Below are 21,127 nucleotides of genomic sequence, written 5' to 3' on the forward strand. Positions count from 1 at the left end.
GTATGCATCTTTACGGTATTATGCTCTGTTATTCACATGTACTTTGTAAGAATTTCCTTGTAGGCACGCGCACTCTGTACTCAAATAGGATATATGTCATGTAATAGCCATCTTTTGCAATTGGTCTTTGCTGGTACATGCAGCGCAGGCGTAGGTACAAGCACGGAGTGTTTATTGCACATAGTCTGACATCACGTGATGTCGACATGGAAACGCCAAGGAATAAGATGTTCGAGTGATAAATCATGAATCATAGGTCTGCACACATGTACCACGTCAACCGAACTCAGAAATTTAGGTTTGCCCCATCTACAGAATGTGTATGTTCTACCCATATTTTCTCGTTATAATAGAGGATAGATGTATTTCCAGCGCTGCTATAAGTGAGATGTCTAATACAATAATGAGATAAACTCCGGATCCGTGATTGCGGTATATGAAGAATGAAATAAACGTGGCATGACTTCATATCTCTAATAACTAGCTAGCACTAATATACATGTAGTTATAGTCCTTCCGAATCCTTTTTCCAGAAATAATTTTTCCATCTCCAGCTTATCGGAGGTGAAATCGTAGGTCCCACGCCTATCAAAGAACGCTCAGAGGGAGGTAACGAATCTACATAACTATATGATCATACCACCGAGGACATTAGCATATTATCAATGTTTCTTTTTACTAATAGGAAACCCTACCGAATCCAAGTATTTGTCAAAACCATTTGCTTAACTGCGATCTCCGCTCTATCAAAGACACGGATATCAAAACTCATTGGTGGCTCGGGCGGTACGATTAGGACTGAATTTTTCCGTGGGGGTGTTGGCGGTCTCTCATCATTGTATTCGAGCTTCTCGGGCTCTCGTGAGCCTTGGATTTCCCGAAATCCCCTGTTTTCAGGCGTTTTTCTTGCGTTTGTGAGAATCTCGTCTGCAAACGGGGCTATTGCCTTTGAAACTGAAGGGAACTTGTGTATGGAGAGACATCTCTGAGATCTATAGTCAGATTCACCGAAAACTCTACTCAAGGGAAGGTAGACATCTTCTTCAATGTTCAACGGAAAAGCAGAGGATTCTCTGTGAATAAGAGCGTTGAATATATGCTCAGCAGTATCGTAGAGTGAGCGAAGAACCGGTGGTGTCAACTCCCCGCTACCGGCTTCGATATCCGACAACCTCCACCTCTCTTTCCAGCTCTCAACGCGCTTGAGAAAAATGATGTTTTCCCCAGTGAAGTCCTTGGTCGCAGCAAATTCCTCCAGGCGGTCAATGTCATGATGTAATGCCCGCTCTAATGCTGCTATGCTGTACTTGCTGAATTTTGTGTGGCCGGGCTCTTCACGTGCTTTCCGCTGACGCTTCTCAAACTCCCATATCTCAACGATTGGAAAAAACAATATCACAAATTCCATCGCCCCGAGTCCGGGCACGAACCTGACCCTTGTAAGCAGAGATATCAGGCTGACAGAAATGGAGGAAAGAAACCTACCATAGATTAGGAGGCCAGTGGGAATTCATAATATAGAAATCCGGCATAAACCAAGTCGAAAGCCACAATGGCAAAGCAGGCAGACTATGAACGAACCAACAGAGATTATCAAAAATGGCTCACTACTACCACAGTTACAAGAATCAATAAAAAGAAGAAACTATCTGATCCGATAAATCATCCCTTCTTGATCTTGAACTAGAACATTTAGAAATAACTAACCTGAAAAGTATGGCCAAAGTTGTCTGTAACCGCCATCTATGCGTATCTTGGATTTTTCTAATCTTGAAGAGGATAAAGGGGCCGTAGCCATATGTCCACACCGCCTGCCAGATACCTGAGTGAAACCTACATGTATATACCCGTTAACAATGGCTTCTCAACAGTGTCATCCCCGATTAACTGCGCCTATGTCTGGCGCTTCAGGAAGTATTGAAAGTAGACGTGGAGTATATGTAATACATACCATTCCCACCCAGCTCTACATTGAAAGCGAGAAACTGGTTTCCCCACAAGTCCAAATCCTGAATGGAAGCGTCTTGAGATAAGAAAAATAGTCAAAGCCACAATGAACTTTTCAGTGTTGCATGCAGTTAGCACAATGTATTAATGGAGGATATCCTGCTAATTTTGGGTCTATATATACCTGTAGAGCAGTACCAATAGCAATAACTATGTAAGTTTTTCTTAAGATGCAGACATCCCGCCACCTATACCAGTATCGGAGGAGGATATTGTTCGGAGGGCACGTTTCCTCATGTTTCGAAATGTTTGCGGACCCGAGATCTTTAGAGCGCAGCCAAACGAGGTGCTTTTGTCCCCAAAACAGACTGAAGAGCTGCATGTTCTGTGCCTGAAAAAGTGCGATTCCAAGCCTAACACATATACATTGTTAATATTTAGTTTTGAGAATCGAGGGTCAATTTCAACTTACGGAAGACATATGTTCATTACCCAAAACTCAAGACCGCAGGGCAAGAAACCGTTCGAGGGATACATAAGAATGTCGAAACTCAATTGTACATGCAGCATAACCAATGCTGCGCACACTAAGGGAACATTCTTCAAACGAATGAACGGAAGGTGACGATGGGTAAGAAAGATTACCAGACCAACACCAAACAACAAAGTCCAGAGCGCGAACACTGCAATGTATATCTTTCCAGCATTATCCAGTCGCAAGTGACCATAATTAGGAGGCTCTAGTATTATGTCCGTAGCCATGGTGGAAGTAATGTCGAGTGTGTTCAAATCACCCTCAAGGATCCCGTCCAAGAGTGAAATGAAACAAGAAGATATAAAAGAACAGAGTCAAATAAACAAAATAAGGAGTGAAGGAAGAACCGACTGGCGGTATAGTGAAGGTAAACGGCCTGGCCGCGGAAAAATAAGTTTAGTACCACTTCAACGTCTTCATCAGCTACTTGACGAGTCTTGAGCTGTGAGAATAATTCTGGGCGAAGAGTAAAAGCCGCGAGGAAATGCATCTGACTACCTATATCATACGGCGCACTTCCCGGTACGCATCTACCCATTTCCCTGGGACAAAACACGTCAGGGAACAGAGATCAGAAGCAACGAGCGCTTATGAGAGGAAAGAGGAACTTGATACACGTCAAAAAGCGGAGATCTTTCAAAAGGGTTTAGAAAGGTTCGCGAGCCAGGGGAAGAAATAAAACGTTGAAACCCAGCATCACCCGTAAGTGCTCCCGTTCATTTATCTGGCGAGGATTCTTGATACAGGATTCAACTTTGGTTCGTATTGATTATCTTCCGGCCCCACAACTTCGCTTCGATAGATCATTCCGAGACAGACCGCTCATCCATCCTGCGTTTCAGATACATTAATATGGCCACCGCGTGATCTGCGTTAAGATGGGTACAGTACCGCACCGTACTTGCGTAGAGTAGAATCAACCAGAGCCGAATATTTAATCAGTCTGCAATAAACTTACGCATACATGGAAATGTATGTAGTTAAAATCGAGTGACACAATATTTTGGCCAGCAGTATGTATGTACGTTGTAATGCAAGTGGGTTAGGGTTGTAAGTAAGGTTCATAACGACGTTGCCCCTTCAACCTTCAGCCATACACCCTTTCTCCTTCTACTTCGATCATATATATCAAAGGAAATATCTAATTCTTATAAAGCTTACAGTACTAACCTTACTTGTAGTTCAAAATATCACAATCCTTGCACCCACAATTCCATCCGAACCACCCTGATAACTCTCTAGATTCTTAATGGTAAGTGAAGGAAAGATATCATTTGCAAGAATTTGTGTGGGTAAAATATCAGCTAATTCATCAGGGAAATGTGACGCTTTTTCCTGATACTTCTCCATAATGCTCTGGCTTGATATTCCCCTGTGCCTATATTGTGTTTTTCTCGGCCTATGTGCCTACAGTTTCCAGTAGAATTATTGCGAAAGCCAGAGCTAAAAGAGTGGATTTGTTGGCCTGTGCTCGCAGCAAAAAACTTTTTAAGGATCAATAAGACTATCGGGTCATGGAGAACCCACTTTCGCAATAATTTTACCAGAAACTGTGCATCCTGACGAGAATAAGTTCGGGATACTTCATAGTACACGTACATGTACTATAATAGGACATCGCGCTATGTTACCAGAATCACCAAGTCGGTATCGCTTGCATTATATACCAGAGGGCGCATTTTTGAAAGAAAAAAAGAAAAAAAACGAATTACATTCCCCAAGTGTTACAAGCCCGTTGGTGTACGAAATATTTTAATGACACTATCCACAGATTCATTTGAGGGCTCGTTAATCTTGAGACCTGAAGGTCTTAGGATAAAGCTTTGATGAAAAAGATAATTCTTCTTTCGGCGGAGAAGAGAAACGTAAGACCTCATGACCATGGATATGAGGAAAAGTATATATTAAGTAAGGATATCAAGGAAAAGTATCTGTATGGACAGGAAAGGCATTAGGGAAAAGCATCCAACGATTCATTTCCCGCCCTGCTAGAGACTGTTGCTAACAGTTACCAGCTCTTAATGTCATGAGCATAGTCGGCTCTCGATATAAGGATACGGTCGGGACCGAAAATATGTATCCTTATAAGGTGAGTATTACTATGAGAAGGAGGAGGGATGGGTAGAATAGCAATATTCGGTACCGCCGATTACTATCCTTATAACGAGAGTCGACTGTATATTTATGTTGATTTATTCGGTTTCTTCTGAATTTCAGGCATAAGGGTTTCACAAACTGCTAGTATACTTTAGTGATGGCAAGAAATGGTCCATATGTGGCCGGCCAGAGACCTTAATTGCAGTTGTGTATTTACTACCGGTAACGTATATTATAATTAAACCAATTGCAAGAACGTTAAACGGCAATCATCTATATACTCAATCCTGGCTCTGTCTAATCGATTGAAGTGGAATTAAGCGGTGGAGAATTCGAAGGCCTCAATGAATATTTCGCTATCGCGGTAGGTACTACACAAGCGGCCCCATGCCACACTTGAGGTTGAGTTCTCTCCCCTTGGCGGAGCGGTAACGATGGCAGCGATAGCTGCAACTAGCCGAGATTGACGCCGCATCCGTCTGTTTGCGTTGCCGCTGTAGTTACTCTAGAGTACTCTGCCTACCAGCCACCCAACTGCTGGTTTCATCACGCAACATCACTCGGGGCTAGCACAAGAAAGGATTTCTCGGCGGCAGGTACGTAGGTACACGTCGTCGCAAGAAAGCCTTGGGGGAGAAAAACTCTCCACCCAATAGAGGGTCTTTTTTGGAACTTCTTCTTTTTTCGGATGATGTAACTATGCTCCCGCCGCAGCACGGAGGTGGCTGCGTGCGATGATGTAGTGTGCTTCTAGGGTGCGGAGAGTCCGTCTATTCTTGCAGCCACAGAGTGCAATAATACTGGCAATGGGGATCCAGATGGATTATGCTCACAGGTCAAGTGGCCTACTGTCAAACATTAGCAACCCCAGTCGCTTATAGATGAGGATTACAAACCCATATTTACCTCTCTGTCTAGTCCTCATGTAGGAAATCTATCTTCAGTGGTTAGTTTTCGGTATGACTCTTTCCGTGAGTAGCGCCGCAGTCTTGCATTCCTGTGCGGTTAAATAAGGGAATAGTAGGACTGTTGGAGCGTGCTAGTGGGGTGCAGCGCAGAGCAGAGCCTCAGCTTGGTACCTTTTTAAAATTAGTTTGGAGAGACCTGCATATGATATAAAACGCGATACGTTCCCCCCCTCCCCTTTACAAAGGCTGTCTTCCCTATTTGTACTTTACCTACTGCCGGGCTCGAGTATATCCATCCATCGAACTCGAATATTACCTACCTAGTTAATACCTATAAGTCGACTCGATTAATCAAAAAAACCCAAAACGATATAAACGTATACGTACTACCACATGCAATCCCCCGTGATACTCCGAGCCCTCGCCGGCCGCCGCTGCCTCTCCAAACCCCTCCTCCAGTTCCCCCGAAGAACCCCACTACTACCCACACATGTAGACCCGCGACTGCAAACACAAACGCAAGCACAAAAAAGAACCTACTTCTCCCTGACCCCGAGCACCTCCCACATGCCCACCATAACGCCCACCGTGCGCTCAACACTCATGCACGCTGGTGCGTCGCAGCTCGTCGGCGCGACAGTCATACTGGCGCTCCTGTACACGTCTGCATACGCCCTCGACTTGGCCCCCTGGCCGTTTGCCGGCCCCGGCCCCGCCCCGCCCCCGATGTCGACGCCCATGCTCGATGAGCGGTTGGGGGAGCTGGCGCTCCCGCCGGAGATGGATCTGGAGAATGATGCGCTGTTTGCGCTGATGGCGAGGTGTCGGCCAGTGAGGTATGTTGCGCACATACGGGAGGCGCGGGAGGGGGCGGAGAGGGCAAGGGCGGGGGTGATGGAGTTGGAGAAGGTGCTAGAGGGGACGGAGTGTGCGTGTAGGAGTGTGGAGGGGGGCGAGTTGAGGAAGAGGGTGAGGGGTGAGCTGAGGGAGGCGAGGAGGGCGGAGAGAGAGGTGAGGGAGAGGTGGGTGAGGTTGTGGTTGCTGGATTTGAGTGAGGGGGCGGCGAGGAGGAGGGGTCGGAAGAGGTGGGCGGGGGTGAGGAGGTGGATGGGGTGGGATTTGGAGGGGGAGTTGGAGGTGTTGGTGAAGGTGGGGTTGGTGAAGGTTTAGTGTGACTGTGGTTTTTATTTCTTTTTTTTTGTTATAATTCCCATTGTTTTCTGTGCTGTTTGGGTGCATTTGCATTTGCATTTGCATGTCGGTATTGGAGTTTGTTTATATGTTGTTTATGTTGCATGTCGTTGATTGGCTGCGGATGAAGCCTGAGCTTTTGAGTATTTGCTACATCCTAGTAGCGGTAGTAGTAGTAGTAAGTAGTACTAGCTAGATTAGTAGTAGACTTCTTATCAATAGGAAATACTATTGATCCTGACTGATTAGATCTTATTTTTTTGCATAGAATTTAGCCATACGGTCATGTCTGTTCTAGTTTTGGGAGAGGGTTCTGAAGCACTCATAGTATTGAAGGATTAGGTGTAGGTTCATGCATCCGGGGGAGACAACTCGATTGTGCTAAAGAGGCCATGTAAAGAAGCTGAGAGAAGGAAAGAAAGACGAATCGGAATCATTCCTACATCAATTCTCCATAGTCGGTTTTCCACCCACCGTGTCGTCATTGAGAGCTATGTTAATGCTTGCAGGTGTTTGGCGTGCAATGGTGCGGCTAAGCAAGACAATATCGGTGTTGACCGGTGCACGCGACATCACTCGGCGTGGACCTCATTGTTCTGCAGCGGAGCAGCAGGGGAACAGGTCTGGCTGGTATGGCACCTACTGTGCGTCCATGTCTTTGCATACCTGCACATGTAGATAGATAGTATGGAGAGTGCACGATAGCAGGCACAGTCCTCCACCAGCATTCTATCCGTTCTCTCCGTTCCATTCCATCATCCCATTCAATCCATCCATCCATCCAACGATACAGCCCATCTCGTGCTTAAGTTCATCCTCTCTCTCCCTCCCATCCCCATACAGATACTCACTCACTGCAATGCAATCATAACTCAAGTCACAGCAGAAGTGGAAGAAGAAGAGGAAGAAGCGGCGAAAGAAGTAGAAGCAGAAGCAGAAGAAGCAGAAGAAGAAGCACATACCTCATCATCTCACTTACCTCACCCACGCTCACTCGTCACTGCAAGTTGTGGCAACCTCCTTGTTGTGGCACCCCCCAGCACACCCGCACCCGCACCCAGTACAGCACCCATCAACTCACGCCCACCACTTCCACCTCCCACACCCACCACAACCACCACACCCATCACCACCCCCCACACGCGCGCGCCCACAACCATGGCCACGCCCAAATCCCCCTCCCCGCACGCCGACGACGACGACGCGCTCATCAACGGGATCCTCAACGGCGACGCGCTCGCCGGTGACGTCCCCGGCGACTTCAGTTTCGGCGACACCGTCGGCAAGGTAGCCGACGCCGTCGACTACGAGGACATCAGCGATGACGACCTCCTCCCCGAGGAAGAAGAGCCCGCCAACAACTCTGCCCACACCACGGCCGCCAATGACACCCAGCTGACCGAGGAGGATGCAGAGGGTGATGAGCTCTTTGACCTGATGAATGAGGGCGAAGCTCCGCCGGCAGCTCTCGGCGATGAGCTTGATGATCTGTTTGGTGATATGGACGCACTTGAGGACTCTGGCGGGGGCGGCGGGGGGGAGCTCGACATGGACATGAGCCTAGACTTCGGCAGTGTCGATGTTGCGGACGGTGGCAGCGGCAGCGGCGGCGGTGGTGCTGGCACCTCCGGGCAGCTATACGATGACGAGGCAGCGAAAGCGGGGGCTGCGCTCTTCAAGGATATCGACTTTGGGATGAGCCCCGGGGAGATGATGGAGTCAACACGAACCGAACAGGAGCTCGTGAAGCAGTACTTCCCCGACTTTGAGCCCCACAAGATCCTCAGCTTCAACTCCCTCTTCAAGAGCAAGCCCGCAACCCTCAGCACCGTCCTCCCAAAGGCGCCCAAGGTCTGCGTCCCCACAAAGATCAACCTCGAGATGGCGCCCGACGACTCCGTGATGTTCTCCAAGGGCGCGGCGGGCATCAAGGGGTATGTCGAGCGAGATGACGACGAGCGACGGGCAAGGATCGTTGTCATACCACCGCAGATCGAGGAGATGGAGACAGATGATGAAGAGGAGGAGGAGGAGGAGAAGCCGGACCCAGAAGAGGCAAAGAAGGATGCGTCGTTTGAGCGCGACCTGGTCCTGGCCTGCGACGATTGGGACAGCAAGATTGAGGCGATTCTGGCAACGCCGCCGCCATCGCCGCCGGCGATGCCGAAGCGGGATTTGGACGACGAGGATGCGGAAATTGATGTGGTCGAGATCCGGAATGAGAAGAACCGGCCGGAGAAGGTTTGTGGTGTTCTGTTGGCTCCCGGTTGGGGGGGTTTTGTTTCGTGTACTGAATTTCTGTGTAGCGGGTTAAGATTGACCAGTTCCTGGACCAATTACCGGACTCGTGGCTGGACGAGGATGCAATTTTTAATGGGAACCTCACGTCCATCTCGGCAAAGGTTACATTGGACCTGAATGATCCATATCTTCTGGTGGACATCCGTCAGCCCAATGAAATTCGGCGAACACGGAAGATTGGTGGTGAGTTCAAGAGAAGGGTCAACAAGGACCTTACTCAGAGATACAATATCAGCAACGACGAGGCCTACGATCTACTGAAAGAGAACCACCAGAACAAGGTCAGAAGCACTATCGGGCAGCTCAATATCGAGCACAGCATGCCCGCATTGAGATTACAATCACCATATGTAAGTCAAATCCCTGCTCAAACCCACATTTTGATCATTACTAATATTAGCTCTATAGTACAAAACCAAGCTCTCCATCAAAGAAGCTCGCTCCTTCCACCGTCCAAGCCTCCATTTCCATGTCAATCAGGAAATGCGCTTCTCCAAGATCAAGAGCCGCAAAAAAAAAACCTGGCGCGGCAAAGACATTCAAACGGTTCTTGCCACAACCAAAGACATCTCGCTCATGGACAATTGCAACTTCATTCTCCTCGAGTACTCGGAGGAATACCCCACCGTCATGTCAAACTTTGGAATGGGCAGCCGTCTCATCAACTACTACCGCCGGAAGGGTCCCGACGACGAGTCACGACCAAAATATGATATTGGTGAGACCCAGGTACTAATGAGCCAAGACAGGTCTCCGTTCTGGAATTTTGGAACCGTAGACCCGGGAGAGACGGTTCCGACGCTGTACAACCGCATGAGTCGTGCCCCGATCTTTAAGCAGACACCAAAGAGCACTGACTTCCTTGTCATTCGGAACACGCACGATAATCAGAGCCACTACTTCCTCCGCACAATCCCACATATATGTAGTGGGGCAGCTCCTTCCCGTCACTGATGTTCCAGGTCCACACTCCCGTAAAGTCACAACAGCTGCCAAGAACAGGCTAAAGATGGTTTGCTACCGTGTTGTGAAGCGGAAAGAAGGTAAAGCCATTGCAGTCAAGGATATATCTGCACATTTCCCGGAAAACAATGATCTACAAAACAGACAGAAGATCAAGGAATTCATGGGATACCAAAAGAGCAGCGGTCTCTGGGAAATGAAACCTGGCGAAATCGTCCCTGACGAGCCCGCTATCCGCTCCATGGTCAAGCCTGAGGACCTCTGTCTCCTCGAGGCTATGCAAGTCGGCGTCCGTAACCTCGCTGACGCTGGTTATGCAAAAACTGTCGAGGATGAAGAAGATGATGATAAAGACGGTATGAGTCTCGAGACCCAGCTCACCCCCTGGGTCTCTACAAAGAACTTCATCAACGCTACACAAGGTAAAGCAATGTTGCAGCTCCACGGTGAAGGCGACCCCAGTGGCCGTGGTGAGGCATTCTCATTTGTCAGGACCAGCATGAAGGGAGGTTTCAAGGCTGTCGGCGAGAGTGTCGAGGAGAAGATGGACAAAGCCCGCCTCAAGGAGCTCGGCGGGCACTCCTACAATGTTGCCCGTCAGCAGCGTCAGTATGAGGAAGCAATTGACCAGATCTGGCGCTCACAGCACAGGAGTTTATCGTCTACTGAGCCTCCAGACCTTGAAATCGAGGATGCCCAGCGTGACGAGCACGTCGACGACCTCTTCGAAGAAGGAATGACGCCCCGCAGCCAGGTTGTCACCCCCGGCGGCCCAAGCCCATGGCTAAACCCCGACGACGAGACAATGAGTCAGTTCTCCCGCTTCAGTGCCACCAACCAGCGCAATAAGGTGCTCAAGATTGTCCGCCGCGTCCGTAACGACAAAGGCGAGCTTGAGAACAAAGTCGAGCTAGTCACCGATCCCAAAGTGATCCGACAGTATCTCCAGCGGCGGCGGGATCTTGAGGCTGAGAAGACCCAGTATGTACCCAAACGGAAGCAGACGAGGAAAAAAACGACCCAAAGGAAGAAGAAAGTTACTGACCCCGCATTGTAGAGTCGAGAATATCGTCCCTACCGGCAATGACGAGGAGGACCAGAGGAATAAAAAGAGGCTGCTGATCGAGCTTCAGAGATTGCAAAGGAATAAGGAAAGGAGAGAGGCGAGGGAAAGGCAGGGCAAGAAGGGGAGCTTTAGTACTGGTGATGTCATGTCGCCGGAGGCCACAACACCTGGCTCCCCGATGACTATGATGCCGGTTCCGGGAAAGACTGCTACCACGAGGAAGTGTGCGAATTGTGGGCAGGCGGGGCATATTCGTAAGAGATTATCTGTCACCTTTGTTATAGTTATCAACGAACCCAAATGCTAATGGATGATGCAGGTACAAACAAAAAACTATGCCCCAAGCTGAATGGGACCTGGGCGGAGCTGGGGATGAGCCCGCCTGCACCCGCAGGCACGCCTACAGGATCTTAATTCGATGGTTTGAGGAAAGCCGTTTTACTAATTTAGGGGTAGACAGCTATTCACAGCTGCTATGGGGTTTGGGGTATTTGTTTCTTCTTTTTTTTTATTTATTTTTTCGCTGGGGTATTATTGTAGTCACTTTTTCTCTGCTTCAGATTGTTACTCTTATTTCTTTCAATGGGTCGTACGGCGTCGATTGGGGGGGGGCAGAATGTTCTCGCGTTATTTTTCCTTTTTTTTCTCTTTTGCTTTCAGGTGTACCTTTACCTCCGGCCTGTGTTTGGGGGTTTTCTTTACGGTCACTTTTTACTTACTCGACTTATTCCCTTGCATTGTTAGCAATATGCTAGCGATTTACTTATGGTTTTTATCTTTTTTTTTTAGAGTTTTTTGTACATTAACATGGATAAAATAAATAGGAATAATGGCCAGTTCATCATAGTGCTGGACATTGGTTATAAGATTGGTGTATCCACACTAGAAATAAGACTTCTCATTCGACAAATTTTAGGGAAGCGCACATGATAGAGATGTTATCCCTGGGCCTGTTTTCGGCTTTATGGAGCTGGATGCCATCAATCTGGTAGGTGGGAGCGGAACAGGGTAAAGAAGCTTCATGCAACAGTTTACCTATTTAAGGTTACCCCATCATTAATGTGGGACTGGGGGTTGGAAGGTATGAGGCCCGAGACCTCTTTGGGGGCTGCACCCCGCGGCTTTTGAGCCTTGCTTTGTGAAATAAAAGGGTCTCCAGGATCAGTTATAGGGCAATAACGGACCAATGTGTGCCATAGTTGTGTCCGATTCGATTGTAGAGTCGAATTGAATCAAGGCACTGTTTATTTAGAGCACAAGTTATACTCATTGGACCCCGCTGGTCGTGACCAATCTATCAAATTGATTATGATATCAGTCAATAATGACTCAATATAGGTGGATTTCTATAATCGGTCCCGTGAGCTACCATGATTGAGGTCGATTGAAAACTGGCTAGTTAGTCGAAGGGGATCGGTTCTAATCGACCTTTTATGAAAAGATACATGTATTTTGAGCATTTGAGTGATGGCTGGTGACCAATAAGGACCTCCGTGAAGCGCGCCCCCACTAACCGGGCATTAGCGTAGTGACATTCAGTAAATCTAACCGCCTACGCGCTGTGGACTTGCTAGAATAAGGTTTAGCGAGCGGTTCACGCAGGCCCGACGTCTTGGCACCAGCTGTTTGAGATATTAGCGCAGTTGTTACCACATATGGTTAAGTTGTTGCCGCTTTTGTGTTGCTATACTGTAATGGATTCCGGAGATCATTTTCACTATGGATTATATGTTGGTGTCCATATCATGATCATGCCGGAAACTTAGAGCGTTTTAGCAACACCCACATTTTCAATTTTTGAGCTCTTGGCGGGCTATCCACATGCACACCAAAAATCGGTCGCCAAGAACTAAATATTTAAACTCAGCAACCAACTTCTAAAACGCTCTACTGAACCTGATAGTCAATGTTTCTGAACCAGCGTCCAGTGGTTTCCAGCTCGCAGCTAGTGCCTGTATGACTGGCACTATGCTGAATTTATCTTCACTCGCAAAAACCGAGTTTGTAGTGTCATGTTTCGATCTTGTTAATATTGATATGTGATTTTGGGTTAGGTTTTTAGTTGCTATTAGAATTAACTAGCACCATAGAACAGCCAATAATAGGGAGAAATGCCTTTTTGACCCCATGCCTGTCACTTTCGTTTGGGGCAACGTTTCTTCTCGGCGGGTATGCAAACTTCCTGCAAGAGATCACTGGATTAGTCTGCCCAGTAGGATGAAGAGGATTGGGGTCGGCCTGGTAGTGTTATTTTTTTTCTGTGTAGGTTTCTGTTCAAATCATGCGCATGATCATGATGTCGCAGCCTCATCCGAAAAAGTGGTTATGCATACATGTATATGGTGTAGAGCCCGTAATTTGGAAAAGAGCAAAGATCTAGAACAATACATGTTTAAGGTGCCGTTTTATAATCAAGGGCCGTATTACAAGGATCCGTACTTACATGTACATACATACTTGTCTACAGTGGCCCATTTTACAAACCTGGCCTCGAAAATTGGGTTCTTTACATCACTCCTGCCGGCTACCTCCTTACTAAGTGAGCTATATATTCATGAATTCGCCTTTGATTCTTGAAATAGGGATTCTCATCTATCAAGAGTTCAATATACCACTCTAAATTCGACTATTGCTGCCAACTTCCCCACCAGGTTCAAAATTTACACCGCTAATATGGAAATCACCATGATAATGTTATGGGTAGGAACGCAAAACCCAAGTGTCCTTTCTTAGTTTGAAAACCCCCTAAAAGATGGTTAATTTTTCTAAAATAGGCGATTTAAAGCAGTGTATTATCAAGTACAGCTCTTTGCTTTGATTGGAAAATCTACCAAAATGGCGACTATATCAATCCCCAATGACCAGCCCATTGAACTAAAATAAAAAATAAAAAGTGAATCCATAAGGTAAGAAAGTCCTTATACTATTAGTTGCCGTGGCCCAGTAGAGTTGGAACCCGAGAGAGTTCGTGTTAATGCACATTGCCGTTAGTCATGGGTTGGGCTTTCCCAGGAAGGTCCCGTAAGTGATAGACTTTCTTGTTGTTGCTCCCACCCTCTTTTTTACCACGGCACAATCCGCCCTGCAGCCTCTGGCGAAATCATTTCATGGTTGGTATTGGGGATGTACATCGCCTTTATCAATTGAGGCACTCTATCGGTAGAGCTTGGCCATAATTGTCGAATCAAATCATCTACATGCATATGATGAGTACATATCTCACATATGTACAGCGTAATAAAGGCGGATGAAATCATTAATATACCGAATAGAATGTCTTTGGACCGTGGTATTGTATTTGGCCTGGGCTGGTCTTTGGACATCTCTATACTTGTAGGCACTGCCGTAGTAGCTTATTGTTGTAGTTTAGTGATCAGCTAACACTGTATAATTCGTGCCCAGACATTTGTATTACACTGGGGTCCTGGGATGTGCAGCTGCGCAGGCGCTGCGCGGGTCAGGTAAGCAGTACCAGAGTTATAGCCTGCACGTGAAGGCTGGGCATAACAAAGAGCGCGTTGGTACCAGGGTACCATATGTGTCATATTATCTCCGCCGAATTATAGTAGATTTGTTATATTCGGGGCAGGTAAAAAGTCCGGGACAATGCACGAACCCTTTTGGTAGAGATAACGTACGCGTATCGATTGGTGGAAAAGGAAACCTGCATTGTCCGGTACTCTACTATTTGCCTGCCCCGAGTAAGATCTAGTCTAGAGGATTACATAGATCCAATCTAGATCTCAGCGGCTCGCACCACCAATACGGGACTCGTCCTAACGCACGAACCACCACCACCACCAGGCCCAAGCAGTTCCAACTGCTCAAGCCTGGTGGCGGTGGTGGTTCGTGCGGTTTTGACATAATTACATATAAATCTACTTTGATACAGCCCAACCACCCTTGCAACTTTTTTTCTGTCACCAACACCCTTTATAATAATACTCCTAGCCAATTACAATCCACGTAAACACCGCTTCTTCCTTCTTATGCACCTCTCTCGCAAGCATTAAACATTCTAGGACTTGATATTTTGAATGTTGGGTGTATGCGCTTCTATCCCTTCCGCCCAGGGCGGCGGGGCGCCCTATGCGATGGCGTTGACGGGATCGGATAAGGCAAGGTCTGCCTAACAGGGTGAAAAATCTCAATGGTATATATATATAGGAAGTCGAATGGTCTTTGTGTAAAATTGTCCACTCTTCAGAGAATCGTCGTGGGACCTCCCTCTGGCCCGGGAAAACGAGGGTTTGGCTTTAGGTGCGCGAAATGAATTGGGTTTTCTTGCATTTCTTCCGGACCCCGGGTGTATTTTGGGGAGAAGTTTTCAAGATCTTTCTTTCATGTTTTTATATCGAAAGGCCGTGAAGAAGGGGCGTTAAGTTCGCTGAGTCTGGGATATTTCGAGGAGACATCGACGAAGTGTATTATAAAGGGTGCCGGTAACAGAGAAAAAGGTGTAAGGATGGCTTGATATGTGTATCTTAAGGAGATTTCATCTAATTATGGAGAATATCAAGAATATACTTTTGAGGGGGCCGTTGGAACCTTTAATACTCATCAAGCCTTGGAACCAATAGATCTTAATCCCTCTCCAAGCACTTTCGGCAGGGAGAAAGATTGATGGTAACAGATAGTTCCTCGGGCGAAGCATCGAACAAGATGGTACAAATCCAATACTATGAAAGCAGATAGCCCCTTGCCTGATGAAAGATGACTCTAGCTGAGCTGGCAGATCAGAGAAGCGGGGCAGACCCAATCAATGTAGTGCGGATGTCATCACCAAGTGCAAATCGTACGTTTAATATTCAAGTGTTTCCACCAAATCTAAGGGTGTTCGCTAGGATGTAAGAGTGGGCTTGTGTACCCCGTAGCGCAACGTTCTTCACAGTTAGCCACACGAAACCTCGAATAGCATTCTGATATCTGAGTGTATTATCTATCATCAGGAATGCTGACTAAATGTACCAAGTCCTGTATGTTCCGTTTCTTCAGGCGCCAGTATAATATCTGAATACGAGGTGGATGCGAGACACCACGTTAATTGGCGAGGACCAGAATGGGGCCAAAAGGGTTTAAAGTAAGCTTTGATGTCCAACAAAGCAGACAAAAGCGGGGGGGTATTTTTTTCGGGTTTCTTGGTGTGTCGAGTAGCGAAGACAATTGCTCCAGCTACACTTTGTTTGAACGTCTTGGTTCAATTTTGGTCCTCGCTAGCTATGCAATAGGATCCTGCTGCGCTACCCGAGACAATCCTAACGAATAATAAGTAATCATCTTGTGTTGAAGCGTTCCAGCGGTGACCATCATAACCATGGCTTCATAGTCCATCACTCGGCCCCCCCCATACCTTGTTCCGTGTGGGTACCGAATGAAAAACTTGATCTTGGGGAACAAGTGTGAGTAGAGGAAATGTTGTGACACGTCACCCATGTCGGATGGGGAGCCTAACCGCAGTGCATTAGGTCCACTAGAGCAAACACTGTGGGGGTGAGCAGACACTTTCTGTCACTGCACAGTTGAAAAAAGAAAGAAAGGGATAGGCTGTGAAGGTGTTTTCCCTGTTCCTCGGCGCATTTGAATTGTCATTTACGTTGAAAGAAACGTTCAAAATTCCGCTCTGGGTTTAACTGTGCTATTGCCATGGACCGCCTATTATTATTTTTTCGACAGTCCGCTTTTCTTTTTCTTTTCGAGTGATTGTGGTAGGATCGAATTGTTTAGTGTGTGTGCTGCTTGAGAAACATTAGCGTTCATTCCTCTTCCTAGAGGACCATACTCTCGACGACCTCTGACGTCGTTTCAGGATTTCCCTTTAATTGGTGCTTAAGGGAATACATGTACCTATCATGCTCTCCGTTTTTCTTAGAGCAACAACACCAATTGCACTAGTGTTTGGAATCGAAGCCAGGGGCCTAGGCGACGTCTTGAATCGGGGCCAGGGGGCTTCAAACTAACAGGTGGCCCGAAACCTCCAGAATCAGTGTGACCGCCCTTTCCCTTTGAGTAAAATTGCTAGGTGTCACGACCGATGCTTGTTGTCCCCATTGAAGAATTGTACATACCATAGGAACCGATTACTTGTGAGAAATACAAACTAAATTTACACGAAACACAAAACACGCTTTTTGACCGTTATCTACCCCATAAGATCTGGTCGTTCAATCACTATCACCACCAAGTCCGATCCATTCACCTTCGTTGCTCCCATTTTCCATCTCCACGTCGACCTCCTCTTCCTTCTCGTCATCGGATTCTCCCCTTTCTGTTATCGTCTTTTTATCCGGAGACCCTAATGAGCCTTGCCTGGGTACGGGCGCTGACAAGAGGAACTCAAGCGTGTAAACATTTTCATCGGCACTAGAAGGGAAAGGTCAGTCGATGAGCCAGGCAAGAGGATAGGATGAAATCAATAGACTCACAGCCTTGCCAGTTCACTCTGGATTCTCTGCACACTTTTTGCCACACTCCTCATTTCCGTCTCGAACTCTCCTCTCCGTTCTTTAATCACCCTGCCGTGCTTACTCAAAACTGCCTCTACCCATAGCAGTGCAAATTCAACATGCGGCGTTTCCTCCGCCATCTCAGCGACGAATCTCAGCAGTCTAGCCAGGTAAACTACTGGGAGCTCTCGAACTACCAGCTTAATATCCTCAGGAGGGATAGCCTCGTATACACGGTGGATAAGGTATCTCTCGTTGAGTCTGAAAGACATCACCAACGCCTTTACATAGTCCTTTTCAGCAAGTGTAGCTGCGGGGGTTACATCGACGTCGAGGTCAAAGGGATCGAAAATGGCTACATTGTCAAGAGAGTATACTAATAGGCCCTCTGTTGAGGCTGCAGCGAAGGATCTGCCTGTGGGAGAAAACGCGACATCTGCAATACGTATCTCGGGCCGCACCTTGCGTTGTGACAAGTCACCACGAGAAGCACCGGGGAGAGTACGGTCGATACGGTCTTCGAGATCAGAAGCTTCACCTTGATCATCGATGAGATCTAAGGGGCCAGCTTCTGTCAAGTTCTTTGAGTTGAGGAATTCCTGGGTGCCGTCGATGGACAAGTTGACCGAGACAGTGAATTTCCGAACCAAGCTACCAGAAGCGATGTCGTATAGACAAATGTACTTGCTGTTTCCAGCGGCGAGAACACATGTTCCATCAGCAGAGTAGCAAAGTGTGTTGAAATGCTTTGTACCAGCAGCATTGGCAGCGGTGGTACGGTCTGTTACTTTTCGTCCTCCAGAAATATCCTTCCGCCCATCGATATGACCAACTTGCTCGGCGTTCTCAACGTCCCAAAATGTGAGCTGTCCGTCAAGAGTACTAACTGCAACCTGCTGGGCGTCAGGTCGGAAAGAAACCTTGAGTACATCAGTCTGCTGCTGTAACGGCTCACTTGTCTGGGTTCGAGAAAAAATATTCCAGATTCGTACGGTCCTATCCCAGGAACCGGAAACAAGATTTTGTCCGTTTGGTGCGAATGAAAGTGTTGAGACTGGGCCTTCGTGCCCAGAGAGCTGTTCGAGGAGTTGCCCAGTTTGTACACTCCATAGATGGATATCAAAACTATCCAAACTGCCAGCGCAGACAACCTCGCCGGAAGGATCGACTGCAAGACTTGAGAACTGGAGTCTGCTCGGGGCAGTGAATGTTCGGAAGTTTCTGTATCGAATTAGGTCCCATGCTCGAACACTGCCATCGAGAGAGGCAGTAAAAAGAACGTTTCCACGCTTGGCAAATTCGCAGGCTGTAACGCCAGATGTGTGCTCTGTGAATGTGACAATGCAGAACCCTGATTGTGCGTCCCAGACCTTGATCTTTCCATCATCGGCGGTGGTGATGATCCGCCGCCCATCCGGCGAGTACACTAATGAGTTCATTGCGTCGAAGTGGCCTTGCTGTTTGAGAATATATGATTCTGATTGCCATTCCCATACAAGTAGTTGACCTAACTTTGAAGCTCCAAAGGCGAGCCATTCACCGGTTTTGTTGACAGTTACAAAGTCAATCCCTTGTTGGGAGATGCTCAAGGTGTGAATCATATTGAAGTCTGGCATTTCATATAATCCAAAAATACCCGAATCAAATCCGACTACCAGTAAATTTGAATCCTGATGAAATGTAGCGCACTTGACCTTTGCGTGATTTTGCTGGAAATAGTGTTTCTGCGTGATCATCCACCTCTCTGGCCTCTCTTTTACCTCCTCCATGTCTTCGTCCTCATCCTCCCTTGTTGGTGGCTGTTTCCACTTCCATTCAAACAATGCGCCATCCTTGCCTACTGTATAGATCGTTTCCTGATCCTTAGAGAAGTAAGAGCCAATGACCGCATCTTTATGCCCCGCCAAACTAGTCGGCACGAATCCCTCAATGGGATTTAAAGAGAACACCTTTGCCGTCAGATCTTTTGACGCAGTTAGAAGAAACCTCGAATCACTAGACCAGGTAATGCTGTTCACAACATCGTAATGCCCTACGTATTCTCTGTGTTTAACGAACGGCGCGAACTCCCGTTCTTCATCGGCATTGGGTGTACGCCAGACTTGGATTTTGCGCCCCACGGCGACAGCAAAATGTTTACCATCTGGTGAGAATTTCAGGTCGGTAACTTTTGATTTGAAATTGAAGTAGTGCAGGGTGGTACGACGGATGAAATTTGTGAGGATCGCCCTGCCATCTACAATTGCGTCAGAAACTGTATTGAAATTAGGATAATTTGTGAGAGACCTTCATCAACCGTAAGTAATAATGTTCCTTGAGGCGAAAGAGCTAATCTTGCGATGTTGTGCCGGTGTTCGAAACTAAAGGTGAAGGACTTATTGCTGCGAACCCGGAAATCAGTAACATTTCTTCCAACGCATACGGAATTGATAGGCGCACTTGACGAGGTCGAAACACGAAACCCTATTTCCTACTGGTGAAAGTAGAGAGTTTCCATCTGGTGTGAAGACGAGATTTCCGCGACAGTAAACTGTGCCGAGTAAATTTGCGAACTGGGGGGATTCTTTTTAGCAATCAATTGAAAAGAAAAAAAGTCCAACTGGGAGAAACTTACGTTGAAGCCGACCTTCATTTTTGGTAGCAATGAGTAAAATGATGGTTGATTGGGTGTTTCTGGCGCTGAGAGCTTAGGAACTTTTTTTTGAGGCTCTGTCGAAGTTTTCGATAAGTAGGGTAACCATCGGTAGTCAGTTAGTTACACAGAGGGTGCGTGAATTAACCCTAACCCACTTTCGAGGATGCCTGATCAGCTGTTTGTAATTTGGAGATTGGATTCTTGGGCTTTGATTATTATCTCTGGCAGTTGTCGCAAGTCACTCAAAGAAAATAGGAAATTGGCAGTATCTGACCGACTCATTGCGATGACCTCTGGCGTGCATCATGAGATGTCACTAAGCTAATAATCGGAGACATTGCTATTGCTGTACTACATTGTTTAGCTGATATGGCTCTTCTGAGCCTAGCTAGGGAATTATATGTGGCCACGATACATGTACATACATACATAGTTATAGTGTCACTGCTATTATGAGTGAATATTTCACTATATATGGAGCGAAAGTAGGACTATTGGAAAAAAAGGGATTACTGGCTAGGCTAATAAAACTCCTTCCGTATTTCTGCAATAAATTATGAAGTAATTCATTCTTCAAGTAAAACATATATTGATCTGGTATTGTAGTCAATTAAGCAACCCGGTCTCTTTATAACTTGGTATTCCCGCATCTATCAATAACTACATGTACCAGGCATTACATGTAATAATTCGCCAAGGATGTATATTCCGGTCATAAACTTCCAATATCAAATATATCTACGGTAATTTGAATTGTCAAAAGCACTATGAGAACTGGAGATATCATAAGTAAAATCATTACTTGTGCTTCAGAATTAATCGACTTATAAAGGAGCGCCTAGATGACCTTGAAAGAGCCTAAAATTAATATGCGGTGTGCTCATCAAGAGCCCACTCTGATTACAAAATAGGTATCTCGTAAAGCCTCCTTAGGAAAGGAAAAAAGAAATGCCTTTATGTGTACCCAAAATATTACCATGAAACCACTTGTTTATAACGCCGTCCAATCCATAAGTGAGCATGCTGCTAGCTTCAAGCCGT

At 46.7% G+C, this 21,127-nt stretch overlaps 4 protein-coding genes across 4 annotated transcripts; 2 read left to right on the top strand and 2 right to left on the bottom strand.

Annotated features, from left to right (window-relative positions):
- Positions 1 to 691: 691 nt before the first annotated feature.
- On the bottom strand, positions 692 to 1,408 carry H6S33_000677 (uncharacterized protein; the record flags this gene model as incomplete). The annotated part of the gene is made up of 1 exon (XM_044832080.1): positions 692 to 1,408. One exon carries the CDS (start codon positions 1,406 to 1,408, stop codon positions 692 to 694), a length of 717 nt encoding a protein of 238 aa, XP_044700236.1.
- A 4,472-nt stretch (positions 1,409 to 5,880) lies between these two features.
- H6S33_000678 (uncharacterized protein) lies at positions 5,881 to 6,657 on the top strand (the record flags this gene model as incomplete). Its single annotated transcript, XM_044832081.1, has 1 exon — positions 5,881 to 6,657. One exon carries the CDS (start codon positions 5,881 to 5,883, stop codon positions 6,655 to 6,657), a length of 777 nt encoding a protein of 258 aa, XP_044700237.1.
- A 1,179-nt stretch (positions 6,658 to 7,836) lies between these two features.
- On the top strand, positions 7,837 to 11,422 carry H6S33_000679 (uncharacterized protein; the record flags this gene model as incomplete). Its single annotated transcript, XM_044832082.1, has 6 exons — positions 7,837 to 8,919; positions 8,985 to 9,329; positions 9,388 to 9,886; positions 9,942 to 10,923; positions 11,000 to 11,262; positions 11,328 to 11,422. The coding sequence occupies 6 exons, from the start codon at positions 7,837 to 7,839 to the stop codon at positions 11,420 to 11,422; spliced, it is 3,267 nt and encodes a 1,088-aa protein (XP_044700238.1).
- Positions 11,423 to 17,169: 5,747 nt separating this feature from the next.
- H6S33_000680 (uncharacterized protein) lies at positions 17,170 to 20,083 on the bottom strand (the record flags this gene model as incomplete). Its single annotated transcript, XM_044832084.1, has 5 exons — positions 17,170 to 17,368; positions 17,431 to 19,687; positions 19,738 to 19,832; positions 19,891 to 20,003; positions 20,066 to 20,083. 5 exons carry the CDS (start codon positions 20,081 to 20,083, stop codon positions 17,170 to 17,172), a joined length of 2,682 nt encoding a protein of 893 aa, XP_044700239.1.
- Positions 20,084 to 21,127: the final 1,044 nt, after the last annotated feature.

This window comes from Morchella sextelata, assembly GCF_020137385.1.
Source record: "Morchella sextelata strain SCLS chromosome Unknown scls_1, whole genome shotgun sequence".
Classification (NCBI taxonomy): domain Eukaryota; kingdom Fungi; phylum Ascomycota; class Pezizomycetes; order Pezizales; family Morchellaceae; genus Morchella; species Morchella sextelata.